The following is a 20,896-nucleotide window of genomic DNA, read 5'->3' as shown; positions in this document are numbered from 1 at the left end:
TCCTGAATTTAAACAAGGGGAATTATGATGCCATGAGACGGGAACTGAGTAGGTCTGATTGGACAACGTTCCTGGGAGGACTGGAGGTAGATAAACAATGGCAAACATTTAAAGATAGAATGACAAAATTGCAAAAATTGTTTATACCAATCTGGCATAAAAGGAAATCTAAAAAGGTGACTCAACCGTGGATAACAGGGGAAATTAGAGACAGCATAAAATCCAAAGATAGGGCGTATAAAATAGCCAAAAAAAGCGCCAGAGCGGAAGATTGGGAACAGTTTAAGATAGAGCAAAGGAGGGCAAAGGGCATAATCAAGAGGGGCAAAATAGCTTACGAAAACAAGCTGGCGGAAAATATAAAAACTAACTCCAAAAGCTTTTATAAGTATATCAAAAGGAAAAGACTGGTGAAAACCAAAGTTGGTCCATTGCAGTCAGATACGGGGGAATATATAATGGGAAATAAGGAAATGGCAGATCAACTAAATGCATACTTTGGGTCAGTCTTTACGAAGGAAGACACAAAAAACCTCCCTGGGATATCGGGAAAAATAGGGACATTGGCAAAGGAGGAACTGACGCAAATCAATATCTCTAAGGATATGGTGTTAAGGAAGCTAAAGGGATTGAAGGTGGACAAATCCCCAGGGCCTGATAACATGCATCCTAGGGTACTGAAGGAGGTGGCCCTAGAGATAGCGGATGCACTAAGGATGATTTTTCAGAATTCATTAGACTCGGGAACAGTGCCGATGGATTGGAGGGTAGCTAACGTTACCCCACTATTCAAAAAGGGGGGTAGGGAAAAAGCAGGTAATTACAGACCTGTAAGCCTTACATCAGTTGTGGGCAAAATGCTGGAGTCCATCATTAAGGATGAAATAGCGGAGCACTTAGCAAATGGGGACAGGATAGGACAGAGTCAACATGGATTTACAAAGGGTAAATCGTGCTTGACTAATCTATTGGAATTTTTTGAGGGAGTAACTGGTAGAATAGATGGGGGAGAGCCAGTAGATGTGGTGTACCTGGACTTCCAAAAGGCCTTCGATAAGGTCCCACATAAAAGATTAGCATGGAAAATTGAGGCTCATGGGATAAAGGGGAAAGTTTTGGCGTGGATAGGGAACTGGCTGTCAGATAGAAAACAGAGAGTTGGAATAAACGGCTCATTTTCTGAATGGCAGGCAGTAACAAGTGGGGTACCACAGGGATCTGTCCTGGGCCCCCAGCTGTTCACAATTTACATTAATGACCTGGATCAGGGAGTCGGATGCAGCATTTCCAAATTTGCAGACGACACTAAACTAGGAGGTGGGGTGGGCTCAGAGGAAGAGACCAGGAAGCTCCAGAGCGATTTGGACAGACTGGGCGATTGGGCGGATAAATGGCAGATGCACTATAATGTGGGCAAGTGCGAAGTTATCCACCTTGGGTGCAGGAACGGGAGGGCAAATTATTATTTAAATGGCAATAGATTGGGAGAGGGGGAAGTACAGAGAGACCTGGGTGTTCTTGTACACCAGTCACTGAAGGCGAGCATGCAGGTGCAACAGGCGGTCAAGAAGGCAAACGGTATGCTGGCCTTCATAGCAAAAGGGTTAGAATACAGGAACAGGGATACCTTGCTGCAGCTGTACAGGGCACTGGTGAGACCACACCTCGAGTACTGTGTACAGTTTTGGTCGCCTCATCTGAGGAAGGATGTTCTTGCCATGGAGGGGGTGCAGCGGCGATTCACCAGGCTGATACCAGGAATGGCGGGAATGACCTATGAGGAGAGACTATGTAGTTTAGGGATGTACACACTGGAGTTTAGAAGATTGAGAGGGGACCTCATAGAAGTGTATAAAATTCTGACAGGTCTAGACAGACTGGATGCAGAAGGAATGTTTCCCTTGGCGGGTGAGAACAGAACTAGAGGACATAATTTAAGGATAAGGGCTAAACCATTTAGGACAGAGATGAGGGGGAATTTCTTCACTCAGAGAGTGGTGAACCTGTGGAACTCATTGCCACAGAGGGCAGTGTATGCCAGCTCATTAAATATATTTAAGAGGGAATTAGATATATTTCTACGGGCAAAAGGGGTTAAGGGTTACGGAGAGAAGGCGGGGACGGGATACTGAATTAAAGGATCAGCCATGATCTCATTAAATGGCGGAGCAGGCACGAAGGGCCGAATGGCCTACTCCTGCTCCTATCTTCTATGTATCTATGTATCTATGTATATTATAGTGCATTTGCCATGTTTCTGCCCAATCACCCAACCTGTCCAAATCGTACTGGAGTTTCACGACATCCTCCTCACAGCATACCCTCCCACCCAGCTTTGGGTCATCTGCAAATTTGGAGATATTACTTCCAATTCCCTCGTCCAGATCATTAATATATATATTGTGAACAGCTGGGGTCCTAGGACCGATCCTTGCGGTACCCCACTAGTCACTGCCTGCCACTCGGAAAACGACCCGTTTATTCCAACTCTTTGCTTTCTATCTGCCAACCAGTTCTCCATCCAAGTCAATACCTTGCCCCCAATCCCATGTGCCTTAATTTTGCACGCTAATCTCTTATGCGGGACCTTATCGAAAGCCTTCTGAAAGTCCAAATACACCACATCCACTGGTTCTCCCTTATCTATTTTACCAGTTACATCCTCAAAAAATTCCAGTAGATTAGTCAAGCACGATTTACCTTTTGTAAATCCGATGCAAAATACCTTTTCAATTCAACTGCCATCTCCTTATTTTCCATTATTAATTCTCCAGACTCGCTTTTTATAGGACCACTTTGTTAGCTCTTGTCTTTTTTAAATATCTATAGAAACTCTTACTCTGTTTTTATATTTCTAGCTAGCTTTCTCTCGTACTCTAATTTTTCTCTCCTTATTAATCTTTTAGTCATTCTTTGCTGTTTGTTATATTCTGTCCAATCTTCTGACCTGCCACCCATCTTTGCGCAATTATATGCTTTTTCTTTAAGTTTAATACTATCTTTAACATTTTTTAGTTAACCACGGATGGTGGGTCCTCCCCTTGGAATTTTTCTTTTTTGTTGGAATGTATATATTCTGTGTATTTTGAAATGTCCCCTTAAATGTCTGCCACTGCAACTCTATTGACCCATCCCTTAACCTAATTTGCCAGTTCACGTTAGCTAGCTCTGCTTTCATGCCCTCATAATTGCCCTTATTTAAGTTTAAAATACTAGTCTTGGACCCACTCTTCTCAAACTGAATGTAAAATTCAATCATATTATGATCGCTGCTATCTAGAGGTGCCTTCACTATGAGGTCATTAATTAATCCTATCTTGTTGCACAATACCAGGTCTAGTATAGCCTGCTCTCTGGTTGGCTCCAGAACGTGCTGTTGTAAGAAACTATCCCAAAAACATTCCATAAACTCATCTATGCTACCTTTGCCCATCTGATTTTTCCAGTCTATATGCAGATTAAAATCCCCCATGATTATTGCCGTACCCTTCTGGCAAGCTCCCTTTATTTCTTCCTTTATACTCCATCCTACCATGTGGTTACTGTTAGGGGGCCTGTACACCACTCCCACAAGTGACTTCTTGCCTTTATTATTTCTCATCTCTACCCAAACCGCTTCTACATCCTGGTTTCCTGAACTTAGGTCATCCCTCTCTATTGTGCTAATACCATCATTAATTAACAGAGCCACCCCTCTATCGTCCTGTCCTTCCTAAATGTCATGTACCCTTCAATATTCAGGTCCCAAGCCAAGTCATCCTGCAGCCATGTTTCTGTAATGGCTATCAGATCATATTTATTTATTTCTATTTGCGCTATCAGTTCATCTGTTTTGTTTCGAATGCTACGTGCATTCAGATGCAGAGCCTTTAGTTTTGTCCTTTTATTATTTTTGTAACCTCTAGCCTTATCTGTTGATTTACTCTTAGATTTGTACTCTCTATCCCTTCCTGTCATGGTCTGTTTATCATTTCCCATATTAATACCTTTCTCTATTGCCTTGTCTCTAATCCGGGAATTACCACATCTTCCCAAATTTGATCCCATGCCCCCAATATTTAGTTTAAAGCCTTCTCTACCGCCCTAGTTAATACGACTCGCCAGAACACTGGTCCCAGCACGGTTCAGGTGAAGACCATCCCAACGATACAGATCCCACTTTCCCCAGTACTGGTGCCAGTGCCACAGGAATTGAACCCCATTTCTCCTGCACCAGTCTTTGAGCCACGCATTCATCTCTCTAATTTTATTTACCTTATGCCAATTTGCTCGTGGCTCAGGTAATCCCTTGAGGTTCTGCTTTTTAATTTAGCCCCTAGCTGCTCATACTCTCTCAACAGAACCTCTTTCCTAGTTCTACCTATGTCGTTGGTACCTACATGGACCACGACCACTGGCTCCTCCCCCTCCCACTGCAAGTTCCTCTCCAGCCCAGAGCAGATGTCCCGAACCCTGGCACCGGGCAGGCAACACAGCCACCTGGACTCTCGCTCTTGGCCGCAGAGAACTGTATCTATCCCCCTGACTATGCTGTCCCCAATCACCACTACATTCCTATTAACTCCCCCCGCTTGAATGGCTTCCTGTACCTCGGTGCCACGGTCAGTTTGCTCATCCACCCTGCAGCCACCGCTTTCATCCATACAGGCCGCAAGAACCTCAAACCTGTTGGACAATTGCAAAGGCTGAGGCTCTTCCACCTCCTGGGTCCCCATACCTGCCTCACTCGCAGTCACATCCTCCTGTCCCTGACCACTGACCAAATCAGAAGACCCTATTCTAAGGGGTGTGACTGCCTCCTGGAATAAAGTGTCCAGGTAACTTTCCCCCTCCCTGATGCATCGCAGAGTCCGCAGCTCAGCTTCCAGCTCATCAACCCTGAGCCGAAGCTCCTCAAGCTGCAGACACTTACCACAGATGCGTTCGTCCTGGATCACACTGGCGTCCAGGAGCTCCCACATACTGCAGTCGCAACACAACACCTGCCCTGCCATCTTTATTGAGTCTTAATTAATTTATTTTTATTAATTAAATAATTAACAAACCCTACCACACCTAATAAGATTTATTACTGCTAGTAAACTAGTACTAATGAAACCTTACAATTACTAATACATTTCCTGGGCTTTAAAAGATAAGGGAAGTGAGCAAAATACTCACCAACCAATCACTTACCCTTTTCCCTGTGATGTCACCTTTTATTTTTCTCCAGATGCGGTTGGGGGGGGTGTCACAGAGCCGAACTCCCGCTGGTTCTCTGTCCCTTCTTGGGCAGCTTTTTAGCGCCTGCTCTCCTGGAAGCTGACAAAGATAGAAAAAGAAAGGAACACCCCCCTCCCCGAACTCCCTCACTCACCAAACTCGCAGCTTAACACTCTGTTCCGATCTGCACTCCGTTCCTGGCTGCTTACCTCACGGTCTTTTGCTTGAGAGCAGCAGCTGGAAGGCCCCAGGCCCAAACATCTGGATTTAGTGGAGAGAAATGTGAAGACTTGCTTTGAGGCTCCACTTTGGCTTGGCTGCCAGGCCCTCCGGACTCTGGACAGAGAGGTGCCCCATGATTGAAGAGGTGGGAGGTCAGGAACCCCATCTCCCCACCCAACAGTGCCCTTGACAGGTCTGCTCCCACTGCAAATTTAGGTCTAGCTCCACACCCAGTATTCCTGGGCAACAAACAAAGGGCAGAGACTTGTGCGTACAGGTCTCCATATCCTTTTTCTGACCTTTACTCCCGGGGAATAGGTGTTCCTCAAAGATCAGGAACGTTGGCCCTGGTGATTTCCCCTCCCATCTGTATGGGATGGATTCGAATTCACATCCCCAGCAGTGATAAGGTCATACTCACACCTACTGTTATGTTCAGCTCCCCAGACAGTTTTGCTGGATTTTGCTGGTTGCCCTGCTTACTTGTTGAGTTGCCCATTGCAAAGCTTTATTCATGCACTCTGCTCAATCACCACATGGAGGATTTTGCATTCTCACCCCTGCCATTATCATTGCTGTTGTAGTCTGGTATTTGTATACTTCTCGTACTGCTGTACATACTATAGAAACCATTTCTAAAGTTAACAAAAAAATCCAGATGAGTGACTGTAACCCATTTTAAGCTTTCTGAGCAGACAGTAATGAGCAACCAATGGACTTTGTGAAACACTGGCAGCACTGGCTACCACACTGTGATGTAACCTTGACATCCTAATGGAAGTAGCATTTATTGAACTCTTAGGTTAAATTGGGTAGTTAATTATACCAAATAGACCTGTAGGCTATTAAGGCTGTCTGGCACCTTTAGGAGTTTGTGCAAGTGAATTGAGATAATAACAAGATAGCAATTAGCGTGTTGAATATGGGCAGCATGTCTAAATTAACAGTATTCCACTAGATTAGCACAAATCAAATGTAGTCTTGTTTAAAAAAAATGATACATATGGATTTCGTTTTGTTTACTACACCAGGTAATTAGTGGTCCCTGGGAATGATCAAACTCAGTGCTCCTGACAGGATCATTCATAGCAACCAGCTTCATTTGTGGCATTGAATTATTGGGCTGGATCTCGCTGGAGCAGGGCATCTCGCGGCATGTCCTAGTAGACTTTTTCCTGGATCCTTCAGTGCTCAAATTTTCTGTGCCGTAACATGCTGGAAGTGCGAGCTGATAACTGCATGGCGAGAGCAACGGGGCACCCTGGACCTTGGTGAACGACGGGACCACCAGTCTATCTCCTTAACCAATGGGATTTAAGGATTGATGAAAGAAACAGGAATGACAGAGAAGGAAATAGGGTGAATTAGATTCAAATCAGATGCAGAAAGAGAAATAAAGAGATGGAAAGAAAAGATTGAATTAAGATGAGAAAAAAAGACAAAGATTTTTTTTAAAATTTGACATTTTTAGAATCTCGAACAACAATTACTGCCTGAAGGAATGAGATTGAACAGTTTGATCTTTAAGAGTTCCATTAACCATGTCGTTAAAAAGGTACTTACGATGTTAAATTTCAGCCCTAACTTTCTGCGGTGAGTTTAATGGTCAATTAATGATCAAAACCAGCAAGATCTTAAAAATAACGGGGAGGCTAAGGGCGGGATACCGTTTGTGCGAAGCAAGCAGCAAAGCAGCGTAAATCAACCAGCAAGTTCTGGAGATTCGCAACTCATGGCGTATCTCTGAATCCCCTGAACCTGCTGGCCGATTTGCATCTTAATAATGGTGTGCGTCATTAACACGTTATTTTTCCAGCAAGATCTGGCCAATGTGTGGTGAGTGAGTTAAGAGACATTAACAACACCAGTGAGCTGTGTTACCATTCCTCTTTCACTTCACTGCTGAAACTATCACAAATTTATTCAATTAACACTCTAGTTCAAACCATAATTTACTGCATTAGGTGATATCTGGACACATTTATTTTCACTGTTGTAAAATAATGTGTTGAGGTACTGTGACGGAAAGAACCTGCCAGTGCCTTTGAAGAGCACAAAAGCATTTTAAATTTCCTCAAACTATTACAGTATACTACAAGTATAGGACGTGTCCCAATCAGTCTGATATCAGCACCCAGGTATTCACTGACTCGCCCATCCTATTTCTGTAACCTCCTCCAGCCCTACAACTTTCCGAGATCTCTGCGATCCTCCAGTTCTGGCCTCTTGTGAATCCTTACTTTCCTTCTCCCCTCCTTTGGCAGCCGTGCCTTCAGCTGTGTAGGCTCTAAGCTCTGGAATTCCCTCCCTAAATCTCTATCTCTCTACCTCTTTCCTCCTCCTTTAAAACGCTCCTTAAAACCAATCTCTTTGACCAAGCGTTTGGTCGCCTGTCCTAATGTCTCCTTCTGTGGCTTTGTGTCACTTTCTGTCTAATAATGCTCCTGTGAAGTGCCTTGGAACATTTTAATACGTTAAAGATGCTATATAAATGCAAGTTTACAGAAGCAAGCATCAGTAAATCCTTTGTGTTGAACTCTAGATCATTGAATTCCCTAAATAAGTGAATAAAGTGCATTGTTGGGTATTAACTGGAGTTACTGAGCTAAAATGCTGCATGATCCTTAAACTGAGACACTTTAAATGGTGTAATTGCTGAAGCAGGTTTGGTTCGTGACCATCTCAGCTGGTGTTAACTCAGTTCCCTGGTGCTGTTGGGCTAAGCTAACCAACTTCCCTATTGTTTAACCTAGAAATAGTCAAAACACAGAAGTAAACTGAAGGATATTAATGTTCATTTGTCATTTGTATTTTTTTTCGAAAGTGTAAGTTTAGGAGACAACATTTTCACACTTCTATGTAACAAAAATGATTTTGCTGAATTAGTTTTGTTGCATAAGTGGCATGTTGAATAACCAGTGAAATGGTTCTCGCGTGCTTCCCTGTGGAGACTGTTTCTGGTATTCAGTTACAGTATGTGTGGCATGTGCAGTGACGCATGACCTACAGGAGTTTGTGCAGATGTTTGATCTTTCTGCTTGTGTATTGTTAAACTGAGAGCTTGCCGCGTGATTGCTGGGGCATTACTTTCCTGGCTGTTATATTTCTAAAGCACTGCTGTTTAGAATACTTTATATACTTTACTAAGTCATAGATGCACACACTCATACGGCATAGGAGGCCATTCGGCCCATCGTGCCTGTGTTGGCTCATTGAAAGAGCTATCCAATTAGTCCCACTCCCCTGCTCTATCCCTGCAAATGTCTCCTTTTCAAGTATTTATCCAATTCCCTTTTCAGTGTTACTGTTGAATCTGCTTTCAGGCAGTGCATTTCAGATCACAACAACTCGCTGCATGAGAAAAAACCTCCTCATTTCCCCCCTGGATTTTTGCCCAGCTATCTTAAATCTGTGTCCTCTGGGTACCAACCGCCCTGCCAGTGGAAACAATTCCTCCATATTTACTCTATCAAAATCCCCTCATATATTCATAAGTCAGATATTTCCACATTCAAACTGCTCAATGAAAAATCGTGGAACTGTGTGAAGCTTCTGGAATAGGCTTCCTCCTAGTACAGTTAAAACCGACACATTAAAAAGGAAATGGACAGATTGCTTAGCAACAAATGGCAAGATGCAGACTTGGGCTTGAGGCCAGGAAGATATTAAATTGGCTTGCACGTGGTGTAACCTGGATCCAAACCTTCGAGCAAGCTGGATGAAATTGTCTTTTCTTGTTCCTTTCCACTGTTATGCCCTTTTATTTAGTTTCTCGCATGCAGTCGTACATTCAAGCTTTGTAGTGGGAGAAAGAACTGCAGGTGAGAAGATGTGAAGACAGAAGCCCTTGTCCAATCATCAAAAATTGTGAAACTGCTCATATGCTTCTGAAAATGGTATTTAATCATCACAAATCCCTCTTTAAAAATATAGTTTGGAGAAGAATTGTGGTTAATTCAAAGATCCATATTTGTCTTTTTTGATAGACTTAGGTTCAAGCTGTTAATGAAATGGAGAGAGCTGGTTTGGGAGTCTGCCACTGTGAGGAAGCTAAATTTCCGACCCATGCCCAGTGTCTTCCCCCTGCTCCTCAAGGGACTGATTAAAGATGCAACAGGGACCCACAGGTGTCATCTGGACTTCGACACCTCAGCAAGTGGCTAGTCACCCTTTGTGAGCCCAGCCAATCATGGGACACCCAAGGCCAGTTATATTACCCCAGTACCATCTGGGCTGAGATCGGGTTGCTCAACCTAGTCTGCGGAACAAGCCCAGGTCCCTTCTGTCTTATGTGGCTTTGTACCATGATAGGGGGGTGCAAATACCAACTGAGCTAGATGGGCAACACAGACATTTTGCAAACAGACCAACTCTTTTTGTTTCTCCTGCACATTTCTGAAGTAGAACATTTCTTTCTGGGTCTCTGATTCCCAGAGGGAACATGGCACAAAACCAGAACTAAAAGTCTTTGTTGGCCGACTCTATTGATTCCAAGTCGGTGAGAAGGATCAGCAGCATCTCTGAGCCTGGCAACAACAACAACTTGCATTTATATAGCACCTTTAATGTAGTAAAACATTAAAGGCGCTTTACTTGAGTGTTGTTAGATAGAATTTGATACCAAGCCACGTAAGGAGATACTAGATCAGGTGACCAAAAGCTTGGACAAAGAGATAGGTTTTAAGGAGCATCTTAAAGAAGGAGAGAGAGGTAGAGAAGAGGAGAAGCTTAGGGAGGGAACTCCAGAGTTTAGGGTGTAGGCTGCTGAAGGCATGGCTGCCAATGGTGGAGCGATAAAAATCATGGGTTGCACAAGAGACCAGAATTGGAGAAACTCAGAGATCAAAGGAGGGTTGTAAAGTTGGAGGAGGTTACAGATGAGGAGGGGTGAGGCCATGGAGAGATCTACGTGATTTGTGACTGTAAAGAAAAGACCATGATTATTAATCATTCCGTTACAAAACCCAGCACCTCATAACGGGATTGTTGGAGCTGAACTTTTTGTAATCTACTCGAAGCATAATGTTCAAATGTTGCTATGCCAACAGATTCATGGCATTTAATCTCCGGCTACCTCTGAGAATAAAGCTTCTGAAGCGAAATGAAAATGGGTTTAAAAAAATCAACAATATTAGTTGTTTTACATGCATAAAATGAAGGGATACAAATACTTAAAAATAAAGTTGAAATGTGGCAGAAAAACCCTGCCAAGAATCCTGAAGCTATTAAACAGCATCTGATCCTTGTCCCCTCCCATCCAACTTTGGTGTCTTCTCCTGCATGACCCAGTTGAATACTGGCCCCTATTCCATCTGATGATGTGCTTTCCCTAGCTGACACCTTGTGTAACATCACATGACAAACTCTTCCTCCCTTTCCCTCCCGCTCAGTAGCCTAGCATCAATACTCAATAAAAAAAAGTTTATGATGATTCACTAATTCCCTGATCGTATCTGATTTTTGGCATGAAATGTAGAGCCAGCACAATGCTTTTGAAAGCTCTCCCAGTTTGAAGTTCATCTTAACTCTAATCTTCATTGCTGCAACAGTGTCTGTATCTAATGAATCTTTCTTTTAAAGAGGGGGGAAGATTAAACTGCCTTTCCCATGGTGTTTGTTCTCTAATCCTGATGTTTCTCACCCTGAAGGTTCCACATTCGTTCCCTGATCTAATCAGCTTGAGCTATAGTTGGACCGTAATTATGTCCTTTAGCCAGGGTCCTGCTCTTGATTTCTAGTGATCTTTGCTAGAAAATATGGATCAGTGGAGCTTGCATGTACAGGACCAGGGTTAATTGTGATGCCTACAAAATTGAATAGCCTGCTGACATTTACTATCTCTGCTCATACCTGAAGAATGGTGAGGTACTGAAGAACTGCTGGTGACCTGGAAACCTACAGGAGATGAAGGAAGAAAACCGGAAAAGAAAGAAAGGCTTACATTTATAACGTGCCTTTCACGACCTCGGAACATCCCAAAGCACTTTACAGTCAGTGAAATAACTTTTCAAGTGTAGTCACTGTTGTAATGTAGGAAACGTGGCAGCCAATTTGCGCACAGCAAGGTTCCACAAACAGCAATGAGATAATCTGTTTTTAGTGATGTTGGTTGAGGGATAAATATTGACCAGGACACCGGGGAGAACTCCCCTGTTCTCCTTCGAAATATTTCCGTGGGATCTTTTACGTCCACCCGAGAGGGCAGATGGGGCCTCAGTTTAACGTCTCATCTGAAAGACGGCACCTCCGCCAGTGCAGCACTCCCTCAGTGCAGCAAAGTGATATAAGGTGTTGTCGACAGTGCTATCAAGCGGCACTTACTCACCAACAACCTGCTCACCGATGTTCAGTTTGGGTTCCGCCAGGACCACTCGGCTCCAGAGCTCATTACAGCCTTGGTCCAAACATGGACAAAGGAGCTGAATTCCAGAGCTGAGGGGAGAGTGACTGCTCTTGACATCAAGGCAGCATTTGACCGAGTGTGGCATCAAGGAGCCCGAGTCAACGGGAATCAAGGGGAAACTCGCCACTGGCTGGACTCATACAGGAAGATGGTTGTGGCAGTTGGAGGTCAATCATCACAGCCCCAGGACATCGCTGCAGGAGTTCCTCAGGGCAGTGTCCTATCCTAGGCCCAACCATCTTCAGCTGCTTCATCAATGACCTTCTCTCCAACATAAGGTCAGAAATGGGGATGTTCGCTGATGACTGCACAGTGTTCAGTGCCATTCGCAACTCCTCAGATAATGAAGCAGTGCAACAAGACCTGGACGACATTCAGGCTTGTGCTGATAAGTGGTAGGTAACATTCATGCCACACAAGTGCCAGGCAATGACTATTTCCAATTAACGAGAGTCTAACCACTGCCCCTTGACATTCAACGGCATTACCATCGCCGAATCCCCCACCATCAACATCCTGGGGGGGGGTCACCATTGACCAGAAACTTAACTGGGCCAGCCACATAAATACTGTGGCAACAAGAGCAGGTCAGAGGCTGGGTATTCTGCAGCGAGTGTCTCACCTCCTGACTCCCCAAAGCCTTTCCACCATCTACAAGGCACAAGTAAGGAGCCTGATGGAATATTCTCCACTTGCCTGGATGAGTGCAGCTCCAACAACACTCGAAGCTCGATACCATCCAGGACAAAGCAGCCAGCTTGATTGGCACCCCGTCCACCACCTTAAACATTCACTCCCTCCACCACAGGCACACCGTGGCTGCAGTGTGTACCATCTACAAAATGCACTGCAGCAACTCGCCAAGGCTTCTTTGAAAGCACCTCCCAAACCCGCGACCTCTACCACCTAGAAGGGCAAGGGCAGCAGACGCATGGGAACATCACCACCTGCAAGTTCCCCTCCAAGTCACACACCATCCTGACTTGGACCTGTATCGCCGTTCCTTCACTGTCGCTGGGTCAAAATCCTGGAACTCCCTCCCTAACAGCACTGTGGGAGCACCTTCACCACACTGACTGCAGCGGTTCAAGAAGGCGGCTCACCACCACCTTCTCGAGGGCAATTAGGGATGGGAAATAAATGCTGGCCTTGCCAGCGACGCCCACATCCCATGAACGAATAAAAAAAAGTGTCAGCCTAGATTTTTGTACTCAAGTCTCTGGAATGAAAAAATGTTTGTTGTTAATTGTTGTTGAAAACAGGAAGTTGTTCCCTCTGGCTGTCATGTAGAACCAGTGTGGCTTCTGCAGGAGCTGGATATATTTTAAAACACCCTCTGGCTGTCATGTAGAACCAGTGTGGCTTCTGCAGGAGCTGGATATATTTTAAAACACCCATACTATTTGCGGCTATTTTGCTAGCACCAGTGTCTTCGTAGGATCTGTAGTGATCACCAACAACAACTTGCATTTTTATAGAACCTTTAGCGTTGTAAAAACATCCCAAGGTGCTTTACAGGAGCGTTATTGGACAAAATTTGACACCGAGCCACGAGATATTAGAGCAGGTGTCCCAAAGCTTGGTCAAAGAGGTAGGCTTTAAGGAGTGACTTCAAGGAGGAGAGAGAGGTAGAGAAGGAGGGAATTCCCCTTAATCTTCTTTACTCTAAGAACAACAATCCCAGCTTTTCTAATCTCCACATAACATGGTGTAATACAACAACAACATCTGTAGGATTAAGGGGAGTGCTGCCGGGCCTACTTAGAGCTAAGCCTCTAGATGCATTACCTAGATTTGTTTTAATAAATATTTGCGCCTCACTTTTCTCCTACTCTGCTGAAGATGCTAACTCTTGCTGAGGTGCACAGTTGCGAAAGTACCAGCAGCCCTTTGGTGCCTGACCCAAGCCATCATTCTTCGTATATGGGCCTACGTGCTGAGTCTTGGCAGATTATTTGGCCGTGGAGTGCATCATAGCCGCGATGGATCCTGGATTCACCAGATGTCCTTGTGCTCGCTTTTCACAGGGGTCACTGGATAGTGATCAGGAGCCAACCTACCGAGACTTTGATGAACAATTAGCCCATGCAAAGGAGACTGAATTTTCGGGATCATGCTTTTAATTGAAAATAGCCCTTATTGTACTGTAAGATAGAATAAGTTTTCTGCTTTTTAAAAATGTAGCATTTAAGGAGGAGATTGTGTTCATGAGCCCACTTTCTCATTCCTTACTCTCAGCATGCATGCCCAACATTGTGATATACAGTCGGCAATAATTTCACCCTGGCAGATTGGTCTACTGACTCACTGTTCCTGTGTGCAGGATGCTAACATATGGCACTGAGCGCAATCTGCATCACCTCCCCCTCCAGGGGCCTTGGCCCTATTTCTGGCACGTGTGCAGGAGATTCATTTGTGCTGTTCTGTAATTCTCCCTTTCCCTGTTGCAAAGGTGTAATTTTATGCTGAATTTAAACGAGTTACCAGCGCTGCAGTGCAGCACCATCGACCTCTGTCACAAAACAGCAGAATTTGCTGTCTTCTTTCAATTTACCTTTAACTGGATGGGGGCTGGATTTGTTCTTTGCTGCACTCCTGTCTTTCTCGGGTTAGCACTCCATTTGCCAAAACTTTTCTGACTTCCTATTTTTTTTTTTTTAGCAGAGGTGTGATGTTAAGACACAGCTACGTCATACCATACGTGGGCGAGAAAGTTGTTGGTCTGCTTTGCTGTTCATTAGCTCCCTATTTTCATAATCGTGATACAACCACTGGTGCACAGACATGTGGAAAATGCTTTTGTTCGTGCAAGCTCTCATCATACTTTATTTTGCATTCCTGAAACCCAGAAGCTGATTTACTATTTTTTCTATCTCCCTCTTTTCTCCCCTGAAGGCATTGATGGTGGCTGAGATGATGTCCAATGGATGCCATAACTGCCCAGCACAGCTAGTGATCAGGAATGCTGACTGAGACTTCCCCCTGCCAACCCAGGCCAGGCTGAGGCCAAATGCAGCTCTCTCTCTCTCTCCTTAAAAACTTGGAGAAAGTGTTGGCGTCATTCCCCCAACTAAACGCCGATTTGCACATTACTAATACTGGCTTTCCTAAATCGTCTCCATCGCAAAGACCACCCACTTTCATCTCCATCTCCACCCCTGCCTCAGCTCATCTGCTGTTGAAACCCTCATCCATGCTCTTGTTACCTCCAAACTCAACCTCCCATCTTTCAACTTCCAGAAACTTGAGCTCATCCAAAACTCGGCTGCCCGTGTCTGAACTCACACCAAGTCCCGTTCACCCCTCACCCCTGTGCTCGCTGACCTACATTGGCTTTCGGTCTGGCATCGCCTCAATTTAAAAATTCTCATCCTTCTTTTCCAAATTCCTCCATGGCCTTGCCCCTCCCTATCCCTCTAACCTCCTCCAGCCCTACAACCTTCCAAGATCTCTGCGCTCCTCCAATTCTGCCCTCCTGAGCATCCCTGATTTCCATTGCTCCGCCATTGGTGGCCGTCCCTTCAGCTGTCGGGGCCCTAAGCTCTGGAATTCCCTCTCTAAACCTCTCTGCTTCTCCACCTCTCCTCCTTGAAGAATCTCCCTAAAATCTAACGCTTTGACCAAGCTTTTGGTCACCTGTCCTAATATATCCTTGTGTGGCTCAGTGTCAAATTTTTGTCCAGTAACGCTCCTGTGAAGCGCCTTGAGATGCTTTACTGCATTAAAGGCGCTATGTAAATGCATGTTGTTGTAAATATATTACTTTCTGGCCGGAAAGCTCTCATTGCAAAAAGGTATTTTTATTGAAGAACCACTTTCTGACGTCACTTTATCCTTCATGCTGCCAGTGGAAGTGCTAGTGGAAAACCCCTGTTCTGGTGAGGAACATTGCTGTGTTGTTCACATGTGCAGTTGGCCAGTGGCTTTGGGGGTTTCATTGATGGTCGACTACTGAGTATAAATAGGCTGTAATGTTATCTTTAATGTTATCTTTAGCAGTAGACAAAGAGCGGCTGAGTGATAAATCTGTTGGAGACGGGATGTAATTTTATTCATGAGCAGTATGCAGTCATTCTGTAAGGCCTCGCCCCTCCCTATCTCTGTAACTACTTGGAGCTCTACAACCTTCCAAGAGCTCTGCGCTCCTCCAGCTCTGGCCTCTTGTACATTCCCCCTCCCTTTACCCACCATTGGTGGCCGTGCCTTCAGATGTCTCGGCTCTGGAACTCCCTCCCTAAAACTCTTCACCTCCCCTCCTCTCTCCTTTAAGACCCTTCTTAAAACCCATCTCTGAAGCTTTTGGTCACCTGTCGTGGTACCTCTTTCTCTGGCTTAATGCCCATTTTTGTCTGATTACGCCCCTGTGAAGGGCCTTGGGACGTCTTACTACGTTAAAGTGCTGTATAAATGCCAGTTGTTGATGTTTTAGGATGTGGGTGTGAGATCATGGGAGTGTTTGTGTGATTTCTTTGTTTTAGGGTGAGTCATAACAAAGCATTTGATGTCAGTGGTCCGAGTGTAACAGTGAGATGTTGCTGTACTGTCGCAATATTCTTACCTCTCGTGTTGCCTGACCTGGAGACTGGCTCGGTAGATATTTCGAATGATTAGTTTCATGACCAAAACGTGTGCCTTTCTCTTTGCAACTTGCTTTTCTGTTGGTCTGCTCTGAAAATAGTGCAATTCAGGAGCAGTAAATATGCTTTTCCGATTTTTGTAAGATATTCTTTTCGTTAAATTTCCTAATTTTTGTTACCCCCTGCGGAAGCAAGCAACCAGTGAAATGAGTAAATAAAGCAGTTATTGGTCAGTGATTTAGCGATTCGCCCTCATAACTTGGAGGATTTACTGCACAAAAACCACACACTTAAATTCTGTCTCATCATCATCCACATATTTTCTTCTTGTGTGATGATTAACGAGGGACTGGCATCAGAATGTTCCAGAATGAGTGGCTGAACTGCAAGGCAGTAACTTCTGGTTGTATGCTGTGTTGTCATGCGCCCCAAAGCTGTTTGTTTTGGTCAGTCAGTTCTGAATTGTGGCTTGAGTGAAAAATCTTGGCGAATTTTCTTACTGACTGTAAGTACCCTTGGAAAGATACTCCCACTTCATATCCTCCATACACCTGGTCTTAGCTGCTCTGGCACTTGGAGGAGCAGCATGGAAATATTTGAAGAAAATGTTCCTAATCGGGAGTGAGGAGGTTCACTTCTCCATGTGAAACAGCGATGATGCCTGTCTGATTTGTCCAGAAACAGTCCTCTGTTCAAACTGGAAAGTCCACCTATCATTGAGGCTTACACAAGTATGTTATCAAGTGCCCTGCTGTTGTGAACAGCAGCTTCCCCCTAATTTTCACTCTTGAAATTTACGTACTCTTTTGTCAATTTTATTTTGTTCACTGGGTGTATGGAGCACACTTTTTCCATTTTTTTTAATGTTCTGGAAAGTTCACGAAATTCGTGCGCCAATAATGACAGGTAACAGTGTCGCTTCAGCATTGCTCCCACCTACACTCTACCAAACATTATGGCAGAACAGCTTGCTATTTTTCCACAAGAAATGATGGATTACGGCAGAACTCACTCTGTTACGTGATTTTGACGACATTTGGGTCAGTGCCAGTGTGGGCAGCTTTTGCCAGCTTGATATTTTATGGGCTTGTTCCTGCCCCCCATTCACCGGCACAAATTGTCACTGTCACTATTCGCTAAGAGATTGAGGGCACGATGGATTCTATTTCAGACATGATAAACTTTATATTGGTGTGCGGAGGGATAGAGAAACATATAAAGAATATTTTAAAAGATGAACAGGATGTCCTATTATTTTCTTTTCTATGGAAGTATCATTGTTGGGGCAGAGCTCAAATAAAACCTACATTAAATATTTTATACAGGGTCACAGACCCAGTCTTCCTGGTGTTCCCTACATTTTTCCAATGCTCTTGAGATGTTCTTACTCAGATATTGATGCATAGACAAACAGAATGGCAGTCACATCACATTGACACAAGAAGCTTGTCACTGCAATGTGTGGGTGGCTACATTGGGAAGTCTAGAGGTATTGTGTTATGCAGTGTTCGGATGACTGATACTTTGACTCTGACCGACGTAAATCGAAACAAATGCCAAGCTTCATCTTGATTAGAAACAATTTCTCACGTTTAAAATGGTTGAGGAGCAGTCCTTCCGATATAAGCCCTAGGAATAGTCAGATAATGGTGCAAGGGGGACACGAGACAGTGAAAGTCAGGTAAATTGAACACATTTTAATTTGTAGGCCCCAGCTTTGTATAGATGTATCGAAAGCCAGCTTTTAGTCTTATCAAAACATAGAACTGCCTTGTGGGTCCCACATTAGGAAACCATGGTACACATTGTGCTCAATAGGGTCTTCTATATACATATGTGATGACTCATTTTATAAATTGGTTATAGAATACACAAAATAAACCGTCTGTCACATCGCAACTTGTCTGTCCTTTCTAGCCATTATCAACCGTCTGTCTACGTGTGTTATCAATAATCCATCCTTTACTGCTGTAGTGTGAACACGCCCTGTAGTTGGTATCGCCTTTACCTTGGTGTGCGTAGTCCTGATGTGTTTGCTATCAGTCGTACCTCGCCTCTCACAATAACCTGTTTCTGTGACAGGAGGGCGCTTTAAGAAAGAGATTGTGGTGGACGGCCAGAGTTACCTACTGCTGATCAGAGATGAAGGGGGCCCTCCAGAGGCACAGGTAGGTACTGCATTGGACAACCGGAGCTGTCATTCAAAGCATACAAAATACGATCTGTATCTCCGGATTCATTTCAGTACAGGAGACTATTACTACATCGTATTAAAAATGCCGCTGAGATCATTTAAAAAAAAAAAGGATAAAGTTCTTTATTATACAATGTGGAAATGGGTTGTGTAGAATTTTTCCATTAATAAAGGGGATTTATTATGGTTTATACAAGAATTAAGTTTGGTTAAAACTGAATCCATATTGAGTTTGTATGAATACACTTTGTGAAATGAGCAGTGACTTAGTAACCTTTCATTGGCTCTGGGGATCTGGATGCTTTTGGTGCTGAGATTAGTAAAGTCACTAAAACACGACCCATTTGACACTCTCGGATCAATCCTGTGTTTTACTTGCATTCATTGTTTTAGAATTCGTTTTTATTGATTGGACTCTTAACATTCTGCCGTTTTGGAATCTGGTCTAAATCATAGTCTGGCTCCCCTAGTGAATATTTAACAGCTTTCTAATGTAACTTAATTTTTCTTAAAATGATTTGCTCTGTGATGATTTGGTGGGAGCTGTACAGATCAGGGGGTCCTTTATTCCCACCTCTTTTTAAAAATTTTATTCCCACCTCTTTAGGGAACTTAACAATTTGCTTTGGTGACTCATTAACCCATTCAGCTGAAAAACCAGCTAGTATCCCAGCTCCTGATCGACATCCAGTGACTCCTGCTGCAAAGTGTGGATGTTGGATAATGGGATCGGCACAATTCTGATGGCCTGCAGTCGAATATCTTGCCGACACTTGCTGCTGAGACTCACAGGTGGAGAGTGGGCACCTGGGGAAGGTCACCGAGAGGCAGCGGCACTTGTGGGACTCCAGGTCGGCAGGAGGAGAAAGTTAAAGAAACAATGAATTTATAAAGTTGCTGAAAAAATAGATCCTGCTGCTAGAAATTGCCACTGATGGGCTGCTTTCTGGTCCTGTCATTATTTCTTCAGAAGTGTGAATTTTGCGATTTTCATTTCCCCTCCTACTCAATGTTCAGTAAAAAAAAAGTCTCACTTTTTCTCTTTTCTCTGTGTGTGTCTCTCTCTCTCTCTCTCGCCCTCTCTCTTTCTGTCTCGCCCTCTCTCTTTCTGTCTCGCCCTCTCTCTTTCTGTCTCTATGTTTCAGGAGATGGTCACACCTATGAAGTTAATTACTGCAGATGTAGTCCGTGGTCAGGGACAGGACGGTGTGACTACGAGTGAGGAAGGTACAGGGATCCAGGATGTAGTGTTGAAGGAGACGCAGCCCTTGTTCTTGTCCAGCAGGATCGAGGTTCTTACTCCCTGTGAGGGCGGGAGCGGGGACTGCAGGGAGGATGAGCAACCTGGCCACAGCACCGTGGTACAGGGGGCCATTCAAGTGGAGGGAGTAAAAAGAAATGTTGTAGTGGTAGGGGATAGTATCATTAGGGGGATAGATAGGGTTCTCTGCAGTCAAGAGCGGGAGTCCCGAAGGCTGTGTTGCCTGCCTGGTGCCAGGGTTAAGGACATCTCTTCTGGGCTGGAAAGAAACTTGCAGTGGGAGGGGGAGGATCCAGTTGTCGTGGTCAATGTTGGTACAAACGACGTAGATAGGACAAGGAAGACGGTTCTGTTAAAGGAGTATGAGCAGCTAGGGGTCAAATTAAAAAACAGAACCTCAAGGGTAATAATCTCTGGGTTATTACCTGAGCCACGAGCGAATTTGGCTAGGATAAATAAAATTAAAGAGTTAAATGCGTGGCTCAAAGACTGGTGTGGGAGAAATGGGTTTTGCTTCTTGGGACACTGGCACCAGTACTGGGACAGGAGGGAGCTGTTCTGTTGGGACGGACTCCACTTGGCCAGTGCTGGGACTAGAGTCCTGGCGAATCATATAACTAGGGCTGTAGAGAGGGCTTTAAACTAATTAGTGGGGGGGAGGTTTCTAGAGAGCAAATAATAGAAATTACAACAGAGAAGGTCATAGACTTAGGTAGCAGTGGGGGAATTAAAAAACAGAATGTGTCAGGAAGGGACAGAAGGTATGGAGTAAAAAGTAAAGTACTAAAAAGGGAAAAAACAGGAACTAAGTGTTACAAAACATATTTGAGAGTTCTTTATCTGAATGCACGTAGCATTCGTAACAAAATGAATGAGTTAACGGCACAAATAATGACATATGGGTATGATCTTGTGGCCATTACAGAAACATGGCTGCAGGGTGACCATGACTGGGAATTAAACATACCAGGTTATTTAACAATCAGGAAGGACAGGCAGGAAGGGAGAGGAGGTGGGGTGGCTATGTTAATAAAGGA

At 44.2% G+C, this 20,896-nt stretch overlaps 1 protein-coding gene across 1 annotated transcript in view; it reads left to right on the top strand.

Moving 5' to 3' along the window:
• agap1 (ArfGAP with GTPase domain, ankyrin repeat and PH domain 1) overlaps positions 1 to 20,896 on the top strand; it is a 585,448-nt gene that overhangs the window by 10,574 nt on the left and 553,978 nt on the right. Inside the window, exon 2 of the mRNA XM_085984196.1 lies at positions 18,487 to 18,572. Within this exon, the coding sequence (XP_085840322.1) occupies positions 18,487 to 18,572 (86 nt within the window). The remainder of the gene's footprint in view (positions 1 to 18,486; positions 18,573 to 20,896) is intronic.

Source organism: Somniosus microcephalus, chromosome 4 (genome assembly GCF_052327205.1).
Source record: "Somniosus microcephalus isolate GS21.2 chromosome 4, FLI_Smic_1.0, whole genome shotgun sequence".
Taxonomy (NCBI): domain Eukaryota; kingdom Metazoa; phylum Chordata; class Chondrichthyes; order Squaliformes; family Somniosidae; genus Somniosus; species Somniosus microcephalus.
The sequence above is the reverse complement of the archived record's forward strand: the minus strand, read 5'-3'. Positions and strand labels throughout refer to the sequence as shown.